Source organism: Saccopteryx leptura, chromosome 1 (assembly GCF_036850995.1).
Source record: "Saccopteryx leptura isolate mSacLep1 chromosome 1, mSacLep1_pri_phased_curated, whole genome shotgun sequence".
In the NCBI taxonomy this organism is placed as follows: domain Eukaryota; kingdom Metazoa; phylum Chordata; class Mammalia; order Chiroptera; family Emballonuridae; genus Saccopteryx; species Saccopteryx leptura.
The window spans coordinates 253632366-253654761 of NC_089503.1; the positions used below are offsets into that span (position 1 = coordinate 253632366).

Below are 22396 nucleotides of genomic sequence, written 5' to 3' on the forward strand. Positions count from 1 at the left end.
CCCCAAAAGAAATAAGACGGAGAAAGGAACACTCTGCCTTCCTCACTAACCTAAGCAAGGGCTGCTTTTGCTTGGAACTGAGATAGAGGGCTAAAGGTGTGGAGGGAGCCAGGTGGCAGCACAGATGTCAGAGCCAGGCTGCAGCACAGATGTCCAAGCCAAGGAAAGAGTGTACCTGCAGTGACTCAGACAATGCGAGCTAACGCCTTTGCCGGACCCTGACAAAGACGGGTGAATGGCGGCCGCCATTAGCCTCGATATCCTGGTCGGCGAGCGTGGCTAGTGTGCAAGAGGTTCATCCTAGTGCCCCAGGAGTGGGCACACATGTTACTGGACAGAAGGGCAGAGTCAGAGGCCTTTAGGTGGGCTGTAACCAGTCTCGGTGTGGTCCCTGCACCCTGAACAGTGGCACATGAGAAGTGCATGAAAGCGAACTTTCCTATGCCCAAACTTCTCCGAGCAGGCAGGGCACCTCACCCAGCCATTCAAGCTAACAGACCCGGGAAGAAAAAGAAAAATATGAAAGCACTGGGAGGAGGGGCGGCAAGCAGCTTCCAGTCTGACTCGGGAGCAGATCTGTGGATCCAATCACTGAAATTAGCTTAACCCACAGTCTGCTCACCTCCCAACTGACCTATGCATCTCTGACAAGAACGCTCTCAGTTCAGTGATCTAAGATAAGAGGTGTAATATTTTTTAGTGCCTCTTGCTATGTACGTAGGGGTGGGGGCAACTTCCGATTGGCAGAGCTTTCATACTCAGGGCTATACGTTAAAAAGAGGGATTTGGCAGCTTGTAAGACCTCCTGTTATGCAAACAGCGACTAGGGCATCTTCTACCCAGCCAAAACAGGTTACAAAGTGCAAAAAGCCTTGGGAGAGTGGTCCCACAGAGTGCTGAGGCATACTGGACACTCCTGGAGGCACATAGAAAGGCACCTTGAGACCAATTGGCTCCCAGCCCTGCCTGATTATGCTGGTGGCTCTGACTGTCAGAGCCTTACCCAGAGCCCTGAGCTGAGTAGGGATAGAGTGGGGATTTGCCAGCTCTTTGAGCCTATTACTCTCCAGGCAGAGAAAGCAGCAACCCCATAGCTGGATCATCAGGCTGCTAATTCAGGAAGGAGAGACTAGGAGAGAGGCTCCGGGAAAACAGACTCTCTCATTGTTGGAGCCTGCAAATGCTAACGAGCCTTGACTAACAACGAGACTGAAGCCTAACATATGATATTGCCATAGATACTTATCTACTACAAATCTCTACCTAAGCGTGCCACAGGGGCAGAACCTGGGGTACAGAGTCACTGACCAGGAAGAAGGAGAGGAAAGAAAAAGCAAGAAGATAACCTCTCAAAATCAAGAATAATCCACAGACTTTATAACCTATCCCATTTTATTATATTTGTTCATTTGTTTCTCTTTTCTTCTTGTCTTGATTATTTTCTTCCTCTTCCAATTTGGTCATTTAATTCTCTGCTAGTATTACTCTCTCCTCTCCTTGAACTACATTACCCATAAGTGTTACATCTCCCATTATCTTTCCTTTCTTCTTCCTTTCTCTCTAGGAGTGTTGCACTCCAAAACTCTTAACTCTCTCTCTCTCTCTCTCTCCTTTTATTCTTTTCTCTTCTTTTTGTTTTTTCCTCTTTCTTTTTTTCTTCCTCTATATTAGTTTCTTCTTTTCTCCTTTACTTTTCCTCTAATTCAATCATCAATCATGAACAAATTATTTTATTTGGGACTCAAATTTTTTCTTAGTGGCACTTTGGGTGCTTTATACTTCGCTTGTTAACTCACTAGCATTTCTCCCAACCCTGGCTCTCCATTCTATCTAGTTTTTGCTCCACTAAATACAATAGTAATTTTTAAATTTTTTTTCCATTTTCCTGTTTCCCTCTTACCCTCTCATTATATCTCTTAGTCGACCATCACTTACAAGCAAATCATTTTATTTCTGACCCAAATTTTTTCCGTTTTTGGATTTTGTGGGTCCTTACCTCCTTTTTTGCCCCTTTATCACTTCTCCCCAAAACAGGCCCTCTATTATAAGTAGTTTTCGTTCCATTTAGCACAATATAACTCACAGTTCATCACAACTTTTTCTCAAGGAGGAGGGGAGAGGAAAGGAGAAAAAAAAGAAAAATAATAAATTTTTTTTCATTTTTTTTTTACTTCTTATTCTTTATTAATTCTCATTAGTACTATCAACAAAACCACCCTCAGATGCCATTAAGGAAAAGGAAATAGAATATCATGGATACAAAAGACAGAGATGTAGCACACATAGATGAGGAAAAAATTATGGAGATACAATTTAATATATTGGAAACCTTGGAGGTAAATGACAGAGAGTTTAAAATAAAAATCCTAAAAATACTCAGAGATATACAAGAAAACACAGAAAAGCAATTTAGGGAGCTCAGAAAACAATTCAACGAACACAAAGAATATATTACCAAGGAAATGGAAACTATAACAACAAATCAAAAAGAGATGAAAAACTCAATTCATGAACTGAAAAACGAGGTAACAAGCTTAGCTAATAGAACAGGAAAGATAGAAGGTAGGATCAGTGAAACAGAAGACAAGCAATTTAAGGCACAACAGAGAGAAGAGGAAAGAGACTCAAAAATTAAAAAAAAAAGAAACAAGAAAGCCCTACAGGAATTGTCTGACTCCATCAAAAAGACTAACATAAAAATAATAGGTATATCAGAGGGAGAAGAGAGAGAAAATGGAATGGAGAACATATTCAAACAAACAATAGATGAGAACTTCCCAAGCCTGTGGAAAAAATCTAAAGCCTCAAATTCAAGAAGCAAACAGAACACTGAGTTTTCTTAATCCCAACAAACCTACTCCAAGGCACATCATAATGAAATTAGCACAAACCAACAACAAAGAAAAAATTCTCAAGGCAGCCAGGGAAAGAAGAATACAACATATAAAGCAGAGGTCCCCAAACTTTTTACACAGGGGGCCAGTTCACTGTCCCTCAGACTGTTGGAGGGCCGGACTATAAAAAAAACTATGAACAAATCCCTATGCACACTGCACATATCTTATTTTAAAGAAAAAAAACAAAATGGGAACAAATACAATATTTAAAATAAAGAACAAGTAAATTTTTTATTTTTTTGTATTATAAAGAACAAGTAAATTTAAATCAACAAACTGACCAGTATTTCAATGGGAACTATGCTCCTCTCACTGACCACCAATGAAAGAAGTGCTCCTTTTGGAAGTGCGGCAGGGGCCGGATAAATGGCCTCAGGGGGCCGCATGTGGCCCATGGGCCATAGTTTGGGGACCCCTGATATAAAGGAAAGCCTATTAGATTATCATTGGATTTCTCAGAAGAAACTCTACAAGCTAAAAGAGAGTGGACCCCAATATTTAAAGTCCTGAAAGAGAGAAACTTTCACCCAAGAATACTATACCCATCAAAGCTATCCTTCAAATACTAAGGAGAAATAAAAACATTCACAGATACAGAAAAGATGAGGGAATTTATCATCAGAAAACCCCCACTCCAGGAATTACTAAAGGGGGTTTTCCAACTAGATACAAAGAACAAAACAAAACAAAACCACAAGAAAAAGCTCCACCAAGAACACAATAAAACCAAATTTAAACTGTGACAAAAACCAAAAAAAAGGGGGGGAAAGGACAGAGATTAACAGTAGCATAGGACGATGGAGTGCAGAAGCATTCATAAGATAGTGTACTACAATGAACATGGTAGGTACCCTTTTCATTACTTAATGGTAACCACCCTTGAAAAAAACCACCACAGAAGCACATGACTTAAAAAAGATAGCGACAGAGGAAAGAAGTATGGAATACAAATAAACAAAAACAAATGATAGAAAAACAAAAGAGAAGAATCAAACAAGATGCAAAACAGAAAGCAATTTATAAAATGGCAATAGGTAACCCACAAGTGTCAATAATTACACTAAATGTAAATGGATTAAACTCACCAATAAAAAGACAGAGTAGCACAATGAATTAAAAAAGAAAATCCAACTGTAAGCTGCCTACAGGAAACATATCTAAGCAACAAGGATAAATACAAATGCAAAGTGAAAGGTTGGAAAACAAAACTCCAAGCAAATAACATCCAAAAAAAAAATCAGGTGTAGCAATACTCATACCTAATAATGCTGACTACAAGACAGAAAAAGTGCTCAGAGACAAAATGGTCATTTCATAATGATTAAGGGGACACTGAATCAAGAAGACATAACAATCCTTAATATATATGCACCAAACCAAGGAGCACCAAAATATATAAGACAGCTACTTATTGACCTTAAAACAAAAACTGACAAAAATACAATCATACTTGGAGACCTCAATACACCGCTGACAGCTCTAGATAGTTCATCCAAACAGAAAATCAATAAAGATATATTGGCCTTAAACAAAACACTAGAGCACCTGGATATGATAGACATCTACAGGACATTTCATCCAAAAGTGACAGAGAATACATTTTTCTCTAGTGTACATGGAACATTCTCAATAAGTGACCATATGTTGGACCACAAAAATAACATCAGCAAATTCAGAAAAATTGAAATTGTACCAAGCATATTTTCTGATCATAAATACTTGAAACTAGAATTCAACTGTAAAAAAGAGGAAAAAAACACCAAAAAAATGTGAAAACTAAACAACATACTTTTAAAAAATGAATGGGTCAAAGAAGAAATAAGCACAGAGATCGAAACATATACACAGGGAAATGAAAATGACAATACGACATATCAAAATCTCTGGGATGCAGCAAAAGCAGTAATAAGAGGGAAGTTCATATCACTTCAGGCCTATATAAGAACAAACAAGAGAGAGCCGAAGTAAATCACTTAACTTCACACTTTAAGGAACTAGAAAAAGAAGAATAAACACAACCCAAAACCAGCCAAAGAAAGGAGATAATAAAAATCAGAGCAGAAATAAATGAAATAAAGAACAGAAAAACTATAGAAACAATTAATAAAAGAAGAAGCTGGTTCTTTGAAAACATCAACAAATTGACAAACCCTTGGCAAGACTCACCAAGGAAAAAAGAGAAAGGACTCATATAAACAAAATCCAAAATGAAAGAGGAGAAATACCACAGATCATAGATATACAAAGAATTATTGTAGAATACTATGAAAAACTATATTCCACTAAATTCAACAACCTAGAAGAAATGAATACATTCCTAGAACAATACAACCTTCCTAGACTGAGTTAAGAAGAAGCAGAAAGCCTAAACAAACCAATTAGCAGGGAAGAAAGAGAAAAAATTATTAAAAACCTCCCCAAAAATAAAAGTCCAGCCCCAGATAGTTATACTAGTGAATTCTATCAAACATTCAAAGAAGACTTAGTTCCTATTCTACTCAAAGTGTTCAAAAAATTGAAGAAGAAGCAATACTTCCAAACACATTTTATGAGGCCAACATAACCTTCATACCGAAACCTGGCAAGGACGGCACAAAAAAAGAAAACTACAGACCAATATCTCTAATAAATACGGATGCTAAAATACTAAACAAAATACTGGCAAATCAAATACAACAACATATTTAAAAAAATAATACATCATGATCATGTGGGATTCAATCCAGAATCTCAAGGATGGTTCAACGTACATAAAACGGTTAATGCAATACACCATTTCAACAAAACAAAGAACAAAAACCACATGATCTTATGAATAGATGCAGAAAAGGCATTCGATAAAATCCAACACAACTTCATGTTTAAGACTCTCAACAAAATGGGTATAGAAGGAAAATATCTCAACATGATAAAGGCCATATATGATTAACCATCAGCTAACATCATATTAAATGGCATAAAACTGAATCTTTCCCCCTTAAATCAGGAACAAGACAGGGTTGTCCCCTCTCTCCACTCTTATCATGGTGCTAAAAGTTCTAGCCAGAGCAATCAGACAAGATAAGATAATAAAAGGCATCCATATCAGAAAAGAAGAAGTAAAGGTATCACTTTTTGTAGATGATATGATCCTATAGATCGAAAACCCCAAAGACTCTATAAAAAGATTACTAAAAACAATTGTCCGATACAGTAAGGTCACAGGATACAAAATTAATATACAAAAGTCCATAGCCTTTCTATATGCCAACAATGAAATATTAGAAAACAAACTCAAAAAAATAATCCCCTTCACGATTGCAACAACAACAACAAAAAAATACCTAGGAATAAACATAACAAAGAATGTAAAGGACCTATATTACAAAACCTACAAAGCATTGTTAAGGGAAATCGAAAAAGATACAATGAGATGGAAAAATATTCCTTGTTCTTGGATAGGAAGAATAAATATAATCAAAATGGCCATATTACCTAAAGCAATTTATAAATTTAATGCAATTCCCATCAAAATTCCTACGACATTTTTTAAAGAAATGGAAGAAAAAATCATCAGATTTATATGGAACTATAAAAAACCCCCGAATAGCCAAAGCAATCCTAAGGAAAAAGAATGAAGCTAGGGGCATTACAATACCTGACTTCAAACTATATTATAGAGCAGGGGTCCCCAAACTACGGCCCGCTGGCCACATGCGGCCGCCTGACGCCATTTATGCAGCCCTCGCAGCACTTCCGGATGGGGCACCTCTTTCATTGGTGGTCAGTGAGAGGAGCATAGTTCCCACTGAAATACTGGTCAGTTTGTTGATTTAAATTTACTTGTTCTTTATTTTAAATATTGTATTTGTTCCCGTTTTGTTTTTTACTTTAAAATAAGATATGTGCAGTGTGCATAGGGATTTGTTCATAGTTTTCTTTTTTATAGTCCGGCCCTCCAACGGTCTTAGGGACAGTGAACTGGCCCCCTGTGTAAAAAGTTTGGGGACCCCTGTTATAGAGCCATGACAATGAAAACAGCATGGTATTGGCAGAAAAATAGACAGTCAGACCAATGGAACAGAATAGAAAGTTCAGAAATAAAACCACATATATATGATCAAATAATTTTTGATAAAAGGGCCAACAACACATACTGGAGAAAAGAAAGCCTCTTCAACAAATGGTGCTGAGAAAATTGGAAAGCCACATGCAAAAGATTGAAACTCGACTACAGTATGTCCCCTTGTACTAAAATTAATTCAAAATGCATCAAAGACCTAAATATAAAACCCGAAACAATAAAGTACATAGAAGAAGACATCGGTACTAAACTCATGGACCTTGGTTTTAAAGAGTATTTAATGAATTTGACTCCAAAGGCAAGAGAAGTGAAGGCAAAGATAAATGAATGGGACTACGTCAGACTAAGAATAAGAAGTTTTTGCTCAGCAAGAGAAACTGACAACAAAACAAATAGACAGCCAACTAAATGGGAAATTATATTTTCAAACAAGAGCTCAGATAAGGGCCTAATATCCAAAAATATACAAAGAACTCATAAAATTCAACAACAAACAAACAATCCAACAAAAAAAATGGAAAAAGGACATGAACAAACACATCTCCCAGGAAGAAATACAAATGGCCAACAGATATATGAAAAGATGCTTATCTTCATTAGTTATTAGAGAAATGAAAATCAAAACTGCAATGAGATACCACCTCACACCTGTTAGATTAGCTATTATCAACAAGACAGAGAATAGCAAATGTTGGAGAGGCTGTGGAGAAAAAGGAACTCTCATTCACTGTTGGTGGGAATGTAAAGTAGTACAACCGTTATGGAAGAAAGTATGGTGGTTCCTCAAAAAACTGAAAATAGAACTACCTTATGACCCAGCAATCCCTCCACTGGGTTTATACCCCCAAAACTCAGAAACATTGATAAGTAAAGATACATGGAGCCCCATGTTCATTGCAGCATTGTTCACAGTGGCCAAGACATGAAAACAACCAAAAAACCCTTCAATAGATGACTGGATAAAGATGTGGCACATATACACTATGGAATACTACTCAGCCATAAGAAATGATGATGTCAGATCATTTACAACAAAATGGTTGGATCTTGATAACATTATACAGAGTAAAATAAGTAAATCAGAAAAAACTAAAAACTGCATAATTCCATATACAGGTGGGACATAAAAACGAGGCTAAGAGACATGGACAAGAGTGTGGTGGTTAGGAGTGGGGGAAAGAGGGAGGGAGTGGAACAGGAGAAGGGGGAGGAGCACAAAGAAAACTAGATAGAAGGTGATGGAGGACAATCTGACTTCGGGTGATGGGTATGCAACATAACTGAATGACAAGATAACCTGGACATGTTTTCTTTGAACATATATACCCTGATTTATTGATGTCACCCCATTAAAATTAATAAAAATTAAAAAAAAAGAAACTGAATGAGAAATAATTCCATGAAGATTTTGATGGATAGTAATACAAATAGGGTATTATTGGGAGAACAAAACAAACAGGAACAGCGTACAATGTACATGACCAAATACCAACTTACAAAAAGGAAACAAGGAAAGTCTTTTCAAAAACAAGACTTAATAAAAAGTCAAACAGTAATCACTGATATATATAGAAAACCATATCTCAGACAAAACAGCTGTGTTAGACTTTCACTTGATTTTTCCAAATGAATATCCCCCAACCTAGACAGTTTCTCCCAAGAATTCTTGCCTTCCTGGCGCTCCCCCTGGACAGGCCCTCTCTTTGTCATCTCCAGGTCCTCCTCCTGCTTCCACTGGAAGATCAGCCAGGGTGTATGCAGAGCGTACCCTAATAAATAGAAAGGCTTGTCACACGTAGGAAAACAATCAGGAACCACAAACATTTCCAGGAGACAAGGCTGATACTTTGGTCTTCTGATACAGAAAAGAGTGTAAGTGTAAATTAAAAAAAAATTTTTTTTTAAACAGACAGAGAGAGACAGTTGGAGAGATGGATAGACAGGGACAGACATGAAAGAAGAGAGATAAGAAGCATCAATCATCAGTTTTTCATTGTAACACCTTAGTTGTTCATTGATTGCTCTCTCACATGTGCCTTGACCATGGTTCTTCAGCAGACCGAGTAACCCCTTGATCGAGTCAGCGATCTTAGGTCAAAGGTAGTGAGCTTTCTCAAACCAGATGAGCCTGCGCTCAAACAGGCAACCTCAAGGTCTCGAACCTGGGTCCTTGGCATCCTAGTTCGACGCTCTATCCACTGTGCCACCACCTGGTCAGGCCATAAGTCTAAATTTAATTGCAACAAAATGTTTAACCAAAATATGTTTAAGGGAGAGGAGTTGCAACAAAGCCTCTGATGTCTAAAACTGATCTGAATCTTGGCCGGATAGCTCAGTTGGTTAGACTGTAGTCCCAAAGTTCAGAGGTGTCAAGTTTGATCCCTGGTCAGGGCACATATAGAAGTAGATCAATGTTCCTGCCTCTTTCTCTCTCTCCCTATTCCACTCTCGCTAAAGTCAATAAGTAAAAATTAAAAACTGATCTGACATTCATATCTAATTCTCAGTATTATTAGACTGGTTTAATACTTACAGCTAGGACATTTTATACTCCTGCTGAACATGAGTAATCTCACAGAATACCAATCTTACACAAGGTTACTCTGAGATCATTTTACAATGCTATAAAGAAGTAAGCTATCAAACAATAAAAAGACACGAAAGCACTTTAAATGTATGTTGCTAAGTGAATGAAGCCAATGTGAAAGGACTACAAACTGTATGACTCCAACTACATGACTTTCTCAAAAAAAAAAAAACAAAAAAAAAAAAAACTATGGACACAGTAAAAAGAGTAATAGTTGCCAGGGGATAGAAGAGAAGGAGGAATGAATCGCCAAAGAGAACTTTTAGGACAGTGAAACTATCTGCATGATATTACAGCAGTGGGTGTATGTTATCGCATATTTGTTAAAACAACAAAGGTACAACAGCAAGAGTGAAGCCTAATGGAAGCTACGGACTCTAGGTGATGATCATGTGTCAGTGTAGGCTCATCAACTGTGACAAATGCAGGACTCTGGTGGTGCATGCTGACAGTGAGGAGGCTGTGCATGGGGCAGTAAGGGGTATATGGTAAATCTCTGTATCTTCCATTCAGTTTTGCTGTGAACCTAAAACAGCTCTGAAAATAAATAAACATATTTGTTAAAGGTTTTTGGTCTACCTAGAATCTCAGAATGTTGCTTTATTTGGCAATAGGGTCATTGCTGATGTAATCAAGTTAAGATGATGTTACACTGGATTAAGGTGGCTCTAAATCAGGGGTCCCTAAACTTTTTACACAGGGGGCCAGTTCACTGTTCCTCAGACCATTGGAGGGCCAGACTATAAAAAAACTATGAACAAATCCCTATGCACACTGTACATATCTTATTTTAAAGTAAAAAAACAAAATGGGAACAAATACAATATTTAAAATAAAGAACAAGTAAATTTAAATCAACAAACTGACTAGTATTTCAATGGGAACTATGGGCCTGCTTTTGGTTAATGAGATGGTCAATGTCGGTTCCATATTTGTCACTGCTAGCCATAACAAGTGATATGACACGCTTCCAGAGCTGTGACGCGTACATCCCGCGTCACCAGAAGTAGTACTGTACATGAGCGACGCCGCGCTTTGCGGTGCCGCCATATACAGTACTCCAGGAGCACAGGATGCATCTGCATCCTGTGGTCCTCTCACTGACCACCAATGAAAGAGGTGCCCCTTCTGGAAGTGCGGTGGTGGCTGGATAAATGGACTCACGGGGCCGCATGTGGCCCGCGGGCCGTAGTTTGGGGACCCCTGCTCTAAATCCAATGACTACTATCCTACAAAGAGGGAGAGACTTAGAGACAGAGAGAAGAAGTCTGTGTGAGGATGGAGGCAGATTTAGAGAAATGCATCTGCAAGTCAAGAATACCAGGACTGCTGACCACCACCAGACCTAGGAAGAAACAGGTAGAATTTTTTCCATAGAGCTTCAGGAGCATGGCCCTGCTACCAGCTTGGTTTCACACTTCAAAGTTTCTTTTGTATTTGGTCACCCAGTTTGCAGTACTTTGTTACAAAAGGCCTCAGAAACTAATACAGCTTGATCCACAGATCCATCCTCCAATCACTCAACAAAAGTTCAAATCCTGTAATATGTACCAACACTATCTGACTGAGACACCCTATAGCTCCCAGTGTCATGTGTTTTTCTCATTGGACTAAGTAAAATACTCAACTTGTTTAAATGTTAGGTTTCTTCCTGGTGGTGTTTGGCTAAAGCGTACTTATGTTAGCAAAATTCTTAACAGGTCCCAAACCATAATCCTCCCTGTGTCCCACAGTGACCCCCGAAGTCTATGCCGACACTTTCAATGCTCAATAAGCCTTGAGGCTTTCAATCACAATAAAAAGGCAGCTCAACACACAGATGTTTATTTTCATGGTCAAGCCACTAAACTATACGTTTCTTGGGGTTCCTGACTGTGTCCATCATATTTATCAATGTATTCCAATCTGCAGCCCAAATTCTAAAATAAGGAATAAGGTCAATTTGTTAGATTTGTTTTCTAGACAACTGAACCTAGGAATGTTGCCTTTCTTACCTAGTGAAGTCAGGTTCCGATAGGTCTCCAGCATCACATCTCTGTAGAGGCTCCGCTGAGTGAGATCCAGCAAAGCCCACTCCTCCTGGCTGAAGTCCACAGCCACATCCTCAAAGACCACTGGGTCCTGAAACATTTCATACATTCTGTTCAGAACGGTGCCAATACCCCGATTTAAGGAGGGAGGATGATACTGACAATACTGCGACCAGTGAATCCATTTACAAGATATTTGAGAATTGTACAGTCTTCTAACATCAACCCTGGGACTCAGCCATCAGATCTCTTTCTCCTTCCCCCGTACATGCCCCTGACTGATCAAGCCCTGTATCACAGACATCACAACACTCCTAAGAAACACAATTTCTATCTCCACAATGTGGTGGTAAACAATTCCAGTCTTATCATGATCCAGAACAGTCTAGAGCATATAGAAAAAATCAGAGAAAACTATATACATGAAACACAACAGGTCCTCGAATGTCTTCTTTTTGTTACAATGTTAATGAGATGCTATGGGAACTTTAGTCTTATTTATATCAATTAGTCTATATTGAAATTGGTTTTATTATCTGCTGTTTTTCTTAAAGATACAGAACCTATCAACAATGTTAAGTAAGGACTTAGTTGTAATTTCTACCCTGATACCAACAATTCCTTGTTCCAAGAACAATTTCACCTCTTCCTTCTCTCTCAGTGCAGTGATTAGTGCAACATGAAACACTGGGTCAAAGCTGGATGAGGTTTTAATGAATAAAAACACAATATGGAATGCACAAGAATAAACTTACAATGGAATAAACACTTAAATATTAGAATTGAAACACTATTATTCCAGAAGAAAACATAGGCAGTAAAATCTTGGGTATTTCTTATAGCAGTATATTTCTGATCTATATTCTTAAGGAAGAAAACAAGTTAAAAATGGGACAATATCAATTAAAACGTTTTTCACACCAAAAACCACAATAAAATCAAAAGCCAAACCCACTGTATGGGAGAATATTTTCGCTAATACATTTGATAAGGAATTAATATCCAAAAATTATAGAGAACTTATAAAACTCAACATAAAAAAAAAAAACCAGACATATAATCCAGTCCTAGCCAAGTGGCTCAGTGGATAAAGAGTCAATGTGGAGTGCCAGATATCATGAGTTCGACCCCAAGTCTGTATGCATATGACAAACAATAAATGAGTACACAATTAAATGGAAAATCTAAGTGACATACTTCCAATGTGGACTAACACAGAAATAGGTTGCTGGTCCCTGCTCTAAACAATCAGATCAACAAATGGTTAAATGAGAATATACTCGGAAAATTATTAGCTCTTACTGACCTGTTTCATGTTTTTCAAGAATTCAGCAGTGTTTTTTTTCCTCAGCCGTGTTCCCTTCATGAAGAAAGACAGAATGTTGAGAAGTTATAGCTGAGGCAAAAGAGTCATGATCCTCTGGGTCTCCCCACAATTCGCACAATTATGAGCCTGGATGCTGCAGCACACTATAAGGGACCACTCCCTTCAAACACCGCCACCTCCCGCCCACACACACAATACCCTCACACTCAAGGTTTGCCCAAGACAGTGAAGCAAACACACACTGATCCTGTAAGAAGGTGGAGTAATCTTACCTTATCTAGAACTAGAAAACTATTATCTGGTTCTTGTTGAGTGTTTTTCTTATTTTTTGAAGAGTTCCATTTTGCAAGTTAAGTTCTATGCAGTCTAAAAGCTTAACTGGCAGTTTGCCCATGATATTGAAAAGCATAAAAAGTATCAGGCAATACCTTCAACCTTTAGAATATATTAAGAATATACACTGTCTCAAACCCAAAATAGAACTGACTTATATACCACTTTTGGGTGCTCCATTCCCAATATTACTTCTGCACCCCTTGGCAGGTTAACACACATTACTGCTCTGACCCGATCAATGGGCTCCCCCCATGTGCTGTAGGGTCTTTGAAATCTGGTTTTTGAAAAAGTGCACCAACTGACTAAATTCCACACATAGGAATTCTGCTACAAAGGTTTACCTGTACAGAAGCAGCAAAAGAAGAATATTTAAGTTGAAATGTGGGTCATCTGATAGTAATATATACAGTGCTGGTGCACAAATTTCAAATAAAAACACAGCTGTTCTATCCAATGCAGATCAAGTATGTATTTTAAAGCCAATAAAAACTGTGATATTCTTTACTATATTAATAACATGTTTCATTTGAGCAACCATGATGTGAGAATGACTGTGAAGAGATGACCATTACTTTGCAAAGAAATTACTTATTTTTTATAGAAGCTCTGCAAATCATATTATTACTACTAATTAATAATTCAGGAATCTTACAGTCAATTAACTAAACACTCAATGTTACCCAATTAGAGAGCCACTCTGTCAGGTGTGTATGCAGGTCTATTTATCTTCAAAGCTGAAATGCCCAGTGAGTATATTTCTGAACATACACTTATCATTTCAAAGTTAGTGAGGACCTTATTCCCTAACATTACCAGGGTCTGTCCTAGAACTTTGTTGAGCACACTATGCAGAATAGACAAATGAGGTATTCTATTCAAATGCTTTATCTTTGAATACCTTCTCTTGACTAAGATCTATGTCTAGAACAAGGTAGCCTCCCTTAAGGCCCCTACCTCCTACTCCTTCATTTTATATTCACTTAGGTAACATCTCCCCTGATCCTACCACATGCAGTCACAGGGGACACAGCACTAAACAAAACAGAAAAACCCTGAAACACATGAACTTCATCATTTCTTGAAGGAAGGCAGTAAATTAACAAACTTTCAGGTGGTTGCAGATGCTATATACAGTGAAGCACATTATTGGGATAAGGAGCACACACATTTTACTTCAGTGAGTCAGAATTACTCAAATGGCAGGACAGAAGCAGAAAATTAAAATAACTGTTACATATAGCACTGGACAACTGGGGTTGTGTACATATATTTATAGACTTACAAATATCATCAAATCCCAGTGAAGAACAAAATCAGTAAAAATGGGCTCACCATAGGAAGTTGGGGAAAGAACAGTATAAATGGTTCAAAAGAAAAGTGGAAACAAGGCACAATTAATGATACTTTAAAACTAATAAAGAAAATCAGAAAAGCCAGCAATGTGTCCTTTGAAACCTAATGAAGTCTACAAACCTGTAGCAATTTTGTTTAGGAACGGAGCCCAGACAAAAGGAGATATGAGTTAATTATAATTACACATGTTACAGAAAGACTACAACAAAAAAAGTTAAGGGAATGAACTAATGAACAAGTAATGAATTAATTTTGAGAGAGAGAAATACAACTTTCCAGCAATGTCTAAAATAAACACAACACTTGATTATATCCAGTCATTAAAGAAAAGAATATTCAGCACTTTAAAACATACCCACAAAGGACACAGAAGTTACAAATTGTTTAACCAGCTGGCTCACCAAATAAAAAAAATTGAACATTCCATCATAGGGGCGAAAACACTGCTTTTCCAAGTATTTCCAAAACCAGAGAAGCACAATTAAAAAAAAATTCATACACATTAGTGCAAATAAATTAGTGCAGTCCAGAAATTAATAATAAAGATATTAATCACAAACCTCGTTCATTTTGTCCTAAGAATAAAATGTGGTTAAAAATGGAATCATCAGTTAGTATAATTCACTGTGTTAACAGAAAAAGATATCACTTATCCCCTTAGATACAAAGTAGTGACGGATCTATAATGTTCATTGGCCCTGGCCCGTTGGCTCAGTGGTAGAGCGTCGGCCTGGCGTGCAGAAGTCCCAGGTTCGATTCCCGGCCAGGGCACACAGGAGAAGCGCCTATCTGCTTCTCCACCCCTCCCCCTCTCCTTGCTCTCTGTCTCTCTCTTCCCCTACCGCAGCCAAGGTTCCATTGGAGCAAAGATGGCCCGGGCGCTGGGGATGGCTCCTTGGCCTCTGCCCCAGGCGCTAGAGTGGCTCTGGTTGTAACAGAGCGACCCCCGGAGGGGCAGAGCATCGCCCCTGTTAGGCGTGCCGGGTGGATCCCAGTCGGGCGCATGCGGGAGTCTGTCTGACTGTCTCTACCCGTTTCCAGCTTCAGAAAAATACAAAAAAAAAGTGTTCATTGGTGATAACAATTTAACCCACCAGAACTAGAAGAGAATATGTCTTACTAGGAAACATCATCTACAAACACATATAATAATAAACATCGTATTTAATGGTAAAATGGTAAAAATAATTCCCTCTGGGATCGGGAACAAGGCAAGGATATAAATTCTATGCTATTCAACATGAACTGGATGGAGAACCTGGCAAGTGCGCTAAAGAAATACAGGGTACAAGGTAAAAAACAGCTAAAACTGGCAGACGATCATCCTTTATGTGTGAACTTCAAAAAAAATCTACACACAAATGATTACAGTGGATAGCTGCATTCCTCGATGACGGTTACAAATATACTTAATAATTAGTTAACTTGTATGCACCTGGATATAATGTAGCAAACGGGTGCCCACAGGCAGGAAAACATAAGGATTAACTAGTATCTCCTGCACCAGAAGGGAAGGTGGGGACGTAGTGGAGCCGAATGCCAGCCCCTTGCTCACCGGACACGTCGAAATCCGCAAATCGGTGCAGAGACGACCAGGTGAGGTTCTTGTCCCGGGACGGGAAAGGCAGGGATGCCTTTTCTTTCTGGAAAGAGAGCATAGGACGCGTCTAGAGGCGAATCATAAACGTAAGGGCTGTTCTCCACTTCCCTTTGCTCTCACCCGACTGGACCCAGCCTAGAGTGCCCGATTCAGGGAGTTGGAGACGAGCAACAACCACGGGCGGAGCGGGCCAGGGCTCTGAGGTAACCTGGCGGCAATCGGAGGCCCGGTTGCGGGGTCCCTGCGACAGCCACGCTCTTATCTCTGGCTTCCCCAAGGCCGAGCTCTCCGCCTCCGCCACCGGACCTGAGGCAGGGCCGACCCAAGCCGGGAAGATTGCGGACCCAGGTGAATATTGAGCTCAGAGGCAAGTGACGGTGAGGCCAGAGCCGCCTCACGACTGGCGCACGCGTAGAAGCACACTTTTGCTTTTGCGCCGCGCCCAGCGAAAGGGGCGGGGCCTCGGGAGCTGGGAAATACAGTTAGGGTTACAAGGCGCGGAGGGACAGTAAAAGGGACGACGGAGCGGGTAGAGGCTGGCTTCCTCCGGGGAGAGAAGTGGTCGGGTCCTGGAGCCAGGTCCGCGCAGTTGAGATTGGGTGGATGTGAGAGGGGACGAGGGCGGAGGTTTGATTGACTAGTCCTATGGGGCGGGACTTAGTTGAATATTCAGCGAGGCAAGGCTAGGTGGAGGGGTGGAACTCAGGAAAATTGGTGCTACAGGCGGGGTTAGGTTTAGGGCCTCCTGTAGGTTTATTCACCTGGAAACATTGCTGACCGCTTATGTTGTCCCTTCCTAAATTTGGACTTAATAAATAAATAAAATGTTCTGTACAGATTTTTTTTTTCTAATATTGTTTTTTTTTTCTTGTTTGTGTAGTGTCTCTTAAAGTAAGAAAGAAATAAAAGATTCTTTTCTTAGTAATAATTATCAATTTATTTGCTTTAGGTTGTGGCCTTTATTAAGTTAATAAAGTCCCTTTTAAATCTGGTTTATGTGTACATTATCAATTGTTGATTAATGCTATCAAATGTTTTTGTATCTATTGAATTGATAACTTTGCTCCTTTAACTTACTTTATGATATCTGTATAAATCTTTAATTTTATATAGCCTGAGTCTATACTTTTAAAAGAATGGTTTCTGATCTCCCGTCAAGATGGTAGCATAGGTAAACACAGTACTTGCATCTTCTCACAACCATATCAAAATTACAACTAAACTACGGAACAACCATCATGCAGAGCTGCCGGATATGTAACTGAATAGAAATCCTACAAGCAGAGATTTAAAGAAGAACGCTCATCAAGATTGGTAGAAGGGGCAGAGATGTGAAATGGACTGGTTCGACACCCAACCGTGGCAGATTAAAATGGGATGACATATATCTGCTGCAGAGGTTCCTGCTGAGGAGCAAGTAGTCCCATCTCCATGCCAGGCTCCCCAGCCCAGGATTCCAGTAACAGGAAGAGAAGTTCCTATAGCTTTTGGCAGTAAAAACCCCCAGGGATAATGGCTGAGTGTGATGGAGGGCTGCTGGAGTCCCAGGCAGTTTCTCCTGAAGGGCCAGCACGCAGACTTAATCTGTCTGCCTCACTCTTTCTGAGCTCTGTCGTTGAAATAGCAATTCAAAGGCACCAAGGTTCCTTGGGTTGGGGAGCCTGCTGTGAAGCTTGGACTACTAGCTTCCCAGCGGGGGCCTTTGCAGCAGACATAGCTCTCCCTATGTTTATCTGCTACACTTGGGTGTGGAACCAGCCCGTTTGACATCTCTGCCCTTCCTACTAGTCTTGATGAGCCTTCTTCATTAAATCCCCACTTTTAGGATTTCTATTCAGCTAAATATCCAGCAGTTCCAAATGATGGTTGTTCTGTAATTTAGTTGTAATTTTGATATGGTTGTGGCAGGATGCTAGTACTGTGTTTACCTATGCTGCCATCTTGACCAGAAGTCAGAAACCACTCTTTTAATAGTATAGACTCATTTGATCAGGCAGTGGTGCAGTGAATGAAGCATTGGACTACCTCATTCCCTGCACAGAAATGCCTGTGGTGTGGACTAAAAAGCGAGCAAAAGGAGTGAAATATTGGCCAAATAAGTTTGTAAAATGTGATTTTTATGTTTGCTCGCTTTTATACTTTGGAATAAGGGCTAGGCAGTGTTATAAAGTACCGCACCCCAGATTCTGAAAGGCACTGTGCCTCATTTCATCAAGTTCCTGTATAGACACCCAGTCCAGATAAATTTTGAAGAGTTTTATTAGAAGAGGAGTTTTTTAAATATGCCAGCTGTATATGGCTGACATGGGGCATCTGAAAACCCAAACCGTGTAGTCCCAAAAATAGTTCAGGGGCTGTTTATATACCCTTGCTCACACACGGGCGGGGGAGAGCATGACATCATGGCATAAGCTGGCAACATTTGTTTAGGGGATACACAGAAACATTAAGACTTTTAAGGTAACACAATCAAAGATGTTTACAAATCTTTCAGGGTTCATCTTCCCTAACTAGTCTAGAACTATTTTACTCTCAAGATTCCAGGAAGGGGAGGAACCACAACCAATGCAAGGTGGTATGTAAATCCTGTATCCTGTTGAAAGAGAAGTTTTTAGGTTAACCTTTATTTTAGATTTGAAACTGAATGACCCATTGTTCTTGCAAGTCAGAAACTTCTATGTCAGGGGTCCCCAAACTACGGCCCATGGGCCGCATGCGGCCCCCTGAGGCCATTTATCCGGCCCCCACCGCACTTCTGGAAGGGGCACCTCTTTCATTGGTGGTCAGTGAAAGGAGCATAGTTCCCATTGAAATACTGGTCAGTTTGTTGATTTAAATTTACTAGTTCTTTATTTTATTTTTCTGAAGCTGGAAACGGGGATAGACAGTCAGACAGACTCCCGCATGCACCCGACCGGGATCCACCCGGCACGCCCACCAGGGGCGACGCTCTGCCCCCCAGGGGGCGATGCTCTGCCCATCCTGGGCGTCGCCATATTGCGACCAGAGCCACTCTAGCGCCTGAGGCAGAGGCCACAGAGCCATGCCCAGCGCCCGGGCCATCTTTGCTCCAATGGAGCCTTGGCTGCGGGAGGGGAAGAGAGAGGCAGAGAGGAAAGCGCGGCGGAGGGGTGGAGAAGCAAATGGGCGCTTCTCCTATGTGCCCTGGCCGGGAATCGAACCCGGGTCCTCCGCACGCTAGGCCGACGCTCTACCGCTGAGCCAACCGGCCAGGGCCACTAGTTCTTTATTTTAAATACTGTACTTGTTCCCGTTTTGTTTTTTTACTTTAAAATAAGATATGTGCAGTGTGCATAGGGATTTGTTCATAGTTTTTTTTATAGTCCAGCCCTCCAACGGTCTGATGGACAGTGAACTGGCCCCCTGTGTAAAAAGTTTGGGGACCCCTGTTCTATGTTCTTCTCCTTCCCCTCCCTAAAGGAGGGATGGAACAGGAAAGCCTGTAAGAAAAGCCTGACCTTTCCTCCCAGAATATCAATATCAATTTTCAGCGTTTTGGTACCTTACAACATCCCCAATGGTTCTATTTCTTAAGTCAAATCCTTGACCTAATTTACTGAAAAGTATGAGGCTGCTGTCTAGGGATATTAACTTATAACATGTAACAGATATTTAACAGACAGGAACAAACCTTGCTATAAAATTGATTAAACATAGTACAAGACAATATTAAAGTAAGAGGACTAATCACCACAGACAATAGGATTGTTAGCTACGGTAACTAATTAAACATTTTTCGAAAACCAGTTTTCTGACTGTTCAAATTCTTTTTTTGTCTGTACAAACCTCCTACAACCTGCACAAACCTTCTGTAACTTACATAAACCTTCAACTTTCATGAACTTTCTTATCCAGAAATAACTGGCCTTCACAACAACCTGCTTTTTCCTTTTTTAAAAAAGTATTTCCATACCTTATACCTTCTATTATCAAAACCATACAATTCCTTTCTAGTCAGAACTCTTGATTTTAAAAATCTTAACCTTTAGTGACAATTAAGTTGGCTTTTGTTTTACCCTAGTTTCCCTTTTTCCAAAGTCTGATAAAAAGAAGTCCTTAGTGAGTTTTTCATACATTTGCCATATGTAGACCAGCCAGCTTCCGGTTTCTGATTGTAGTAAGGCACGCCATTTTTCTACCTTAGCAGCAGTGAGAGTTGTCAGGATCATGGTGTGTGGACCTGTTCATGTGAAAGTCAGTCCTTGGTGATATACTGCTGGAAGCACCTCTTGTACAGTCTTTGAACAGTTTGCTGAGTAACCTGTAAATCCTGTGATTACTTAGGGAAAGAGTGGTTACATTTCTTTTACTATTTGATTCATGCATTTTACTTGCCTAGACCTTTTGGTACCTGTGGGCACAATGCAACTTCAAATTAGTTTCTAATTATTATTCAGTTTCTTTTTTACTGGCTAAATTCTTTTTTCTAATTGGTTTTGAATAAACCTTTGGCAATAAGGGTTCCATGACCCCATTGGTTCTGGGTGGCATCTATGCATTTGAATTACTATGTTCTGATTTTGAGGCAGACTGGAAAAATATACAATTAAAAATAAAATTCAAGTAGCTAATGTTAACAAATACTATAACAAGCATCTTAATACAATAAAATGACTAAAGCCTACCAGATTATTAAACAAAAATAAAATTCTAACTAATATAACAGGATTCAAAATAAAATTTTTACAGTCACTAATGTTCTTAACATGTTAACATAATTTCACTAAGTCTGAGAAATGTCCTAAAGAACAGGAGTTACACATATTCAGAAAAAGTCCACAAGGCATTGGAGTTGTGGTCACATTCTACACTTTGCAGCTAGAGTTTAAGTCCTAGTGACCACTGCTTCTAGCTGGAATTAGGAGCAGGTCCCAGCCTACAATAGGCATGGGGCATTGAGACAAGAGGAATAAAGGAGATACTATACATTAAATAAAGCAATAAAATTAGACTATCAATACCCACAGTAGAGATCTTTGAGGAATAAATAAAACTCAAATATTCAGGCAAGGCATAATAAATGGCTCTTGTGTTCACAAGAAATAAGATCAGTTTATCTGCTACTTGGAAGAAATACCTTAGGCTCATGAACAATGTCATGAGATGGGGCCAATGGCCAGCTTTGTGCACCTTTTAGCCTTCAGTGGCAAATCCTAACATACTGCTGGACAAGGTCAGGTCACAGGTAGCTGGAGCAGGGCTAGAAGAGACTTAACCCTACCTCCCTTAAGCAAGGGAGCAGCTTACCTTCTCGAGTCCCTCTTTCCACAGCAAAGATGTGTCCCCCAGTGGGGCCAAGAAGCCTGGCAGGCTTCAGTTCAATGAACTTTCTTTCCACTCTTAAAGCAGGGCCCTGATGGAATCCTGTGAAGTCCTTTCTGGGCGCTGGAGCCTTTAGAGCATATGCTAAAAGCTGGTATTTCCTGACTTCTTTTAAACCTTATTTGCCTTTTCTATTACCACCTTGGTCATTATAGACCTTAAAAGCCATGCTCAGAAGATCTCACTGAGGGGCTTGAGAGCCCTTTTCTATTTATAATGCATAAACTTTTGGAAAAAAAGACAAAAACAACATTATTAGCTGGATCAATTCAAGAAAAATAGGTTTGGATGTCTCCTTTAGAGTTCCAGAGTCTCTTCACTGATAAATGATTCTGTACATTACATTCAAAAGAAATTTTAACAATACTGTTTCATAATGATAACAAACTAAACATTACATAAAAAGACATTATTAACAACTCCTAATATTTAAAGTAAGATTCCAATATTACAGGGCTATAAAACAGCAAATAAAAGAATTAACAAAAGGCCTTTGACACAATATATACATTTTAACATGGAAAATACTTTTATACAATAAGGGATTCTTGGTATAAACTACCTACCTGGCAAAGAGATATTAATTTTCTTTTGACTTACAGTAATTTACACCACATTGCTACTTTTACCCTTTTTTTCTGTAGTTGTCCTGTATTCAAGCCTCTCAGCAAGACAATGGGGCTTTTCCTAAGCAGGACTCGAATCAATTTGCCACCTGCAAACTAACTGCCTTGCTTTGAGCAGCTAAATACAATTTGTACAAAACTACTGTCCCAATAGTGAGTTGCTTTAGCCTATATGAGGTTTCCAATTTTTCCTGCAACTCCCTTAAAATTTCCTTTTCACAGTTTTTACCATTA

The 22396-nt window shown here is 39.4% G+C and overlaps 2 protein-coding genes across 2 annotated transcripts in view; one reads left to right on the top strand and one right to left on the bottom strand.

The window, feature by feature from the left end:
- Window positions 1-22396, top strand: part of LOC136379614 (zinc finger protein 699-like) — a 142259-nt gene that overhangs the window by 92791 nt on the left and 27072 nt on the right. The gene's annotated exons all lie outside the window — the stretch shown is intronic.
- LOC136382835 (zinc finger protein 699-like) lies at window positions 200-16575 on the bottom strand. Its single transcript, XM_066355980.1, has 6 exons — window positions 16314-16575; window positions 16149-16260; window positions 12884-12937; window positions 11542-11668; window positions 8574-8729; window positions 200-279 (listed from the first exon to the last, which is right to left on the bottom strand). The coding sequence occupies exons 3-6, from the start codon at window positions 12890-12892 to the stop codon at window positions 200-202; spliced, it is 372 nt and encodes a 123-aa protein (XP_066212077.1). The 5' UTR covers window positions 12893-12937; window positions 16149-16260; window positions 16314-16575.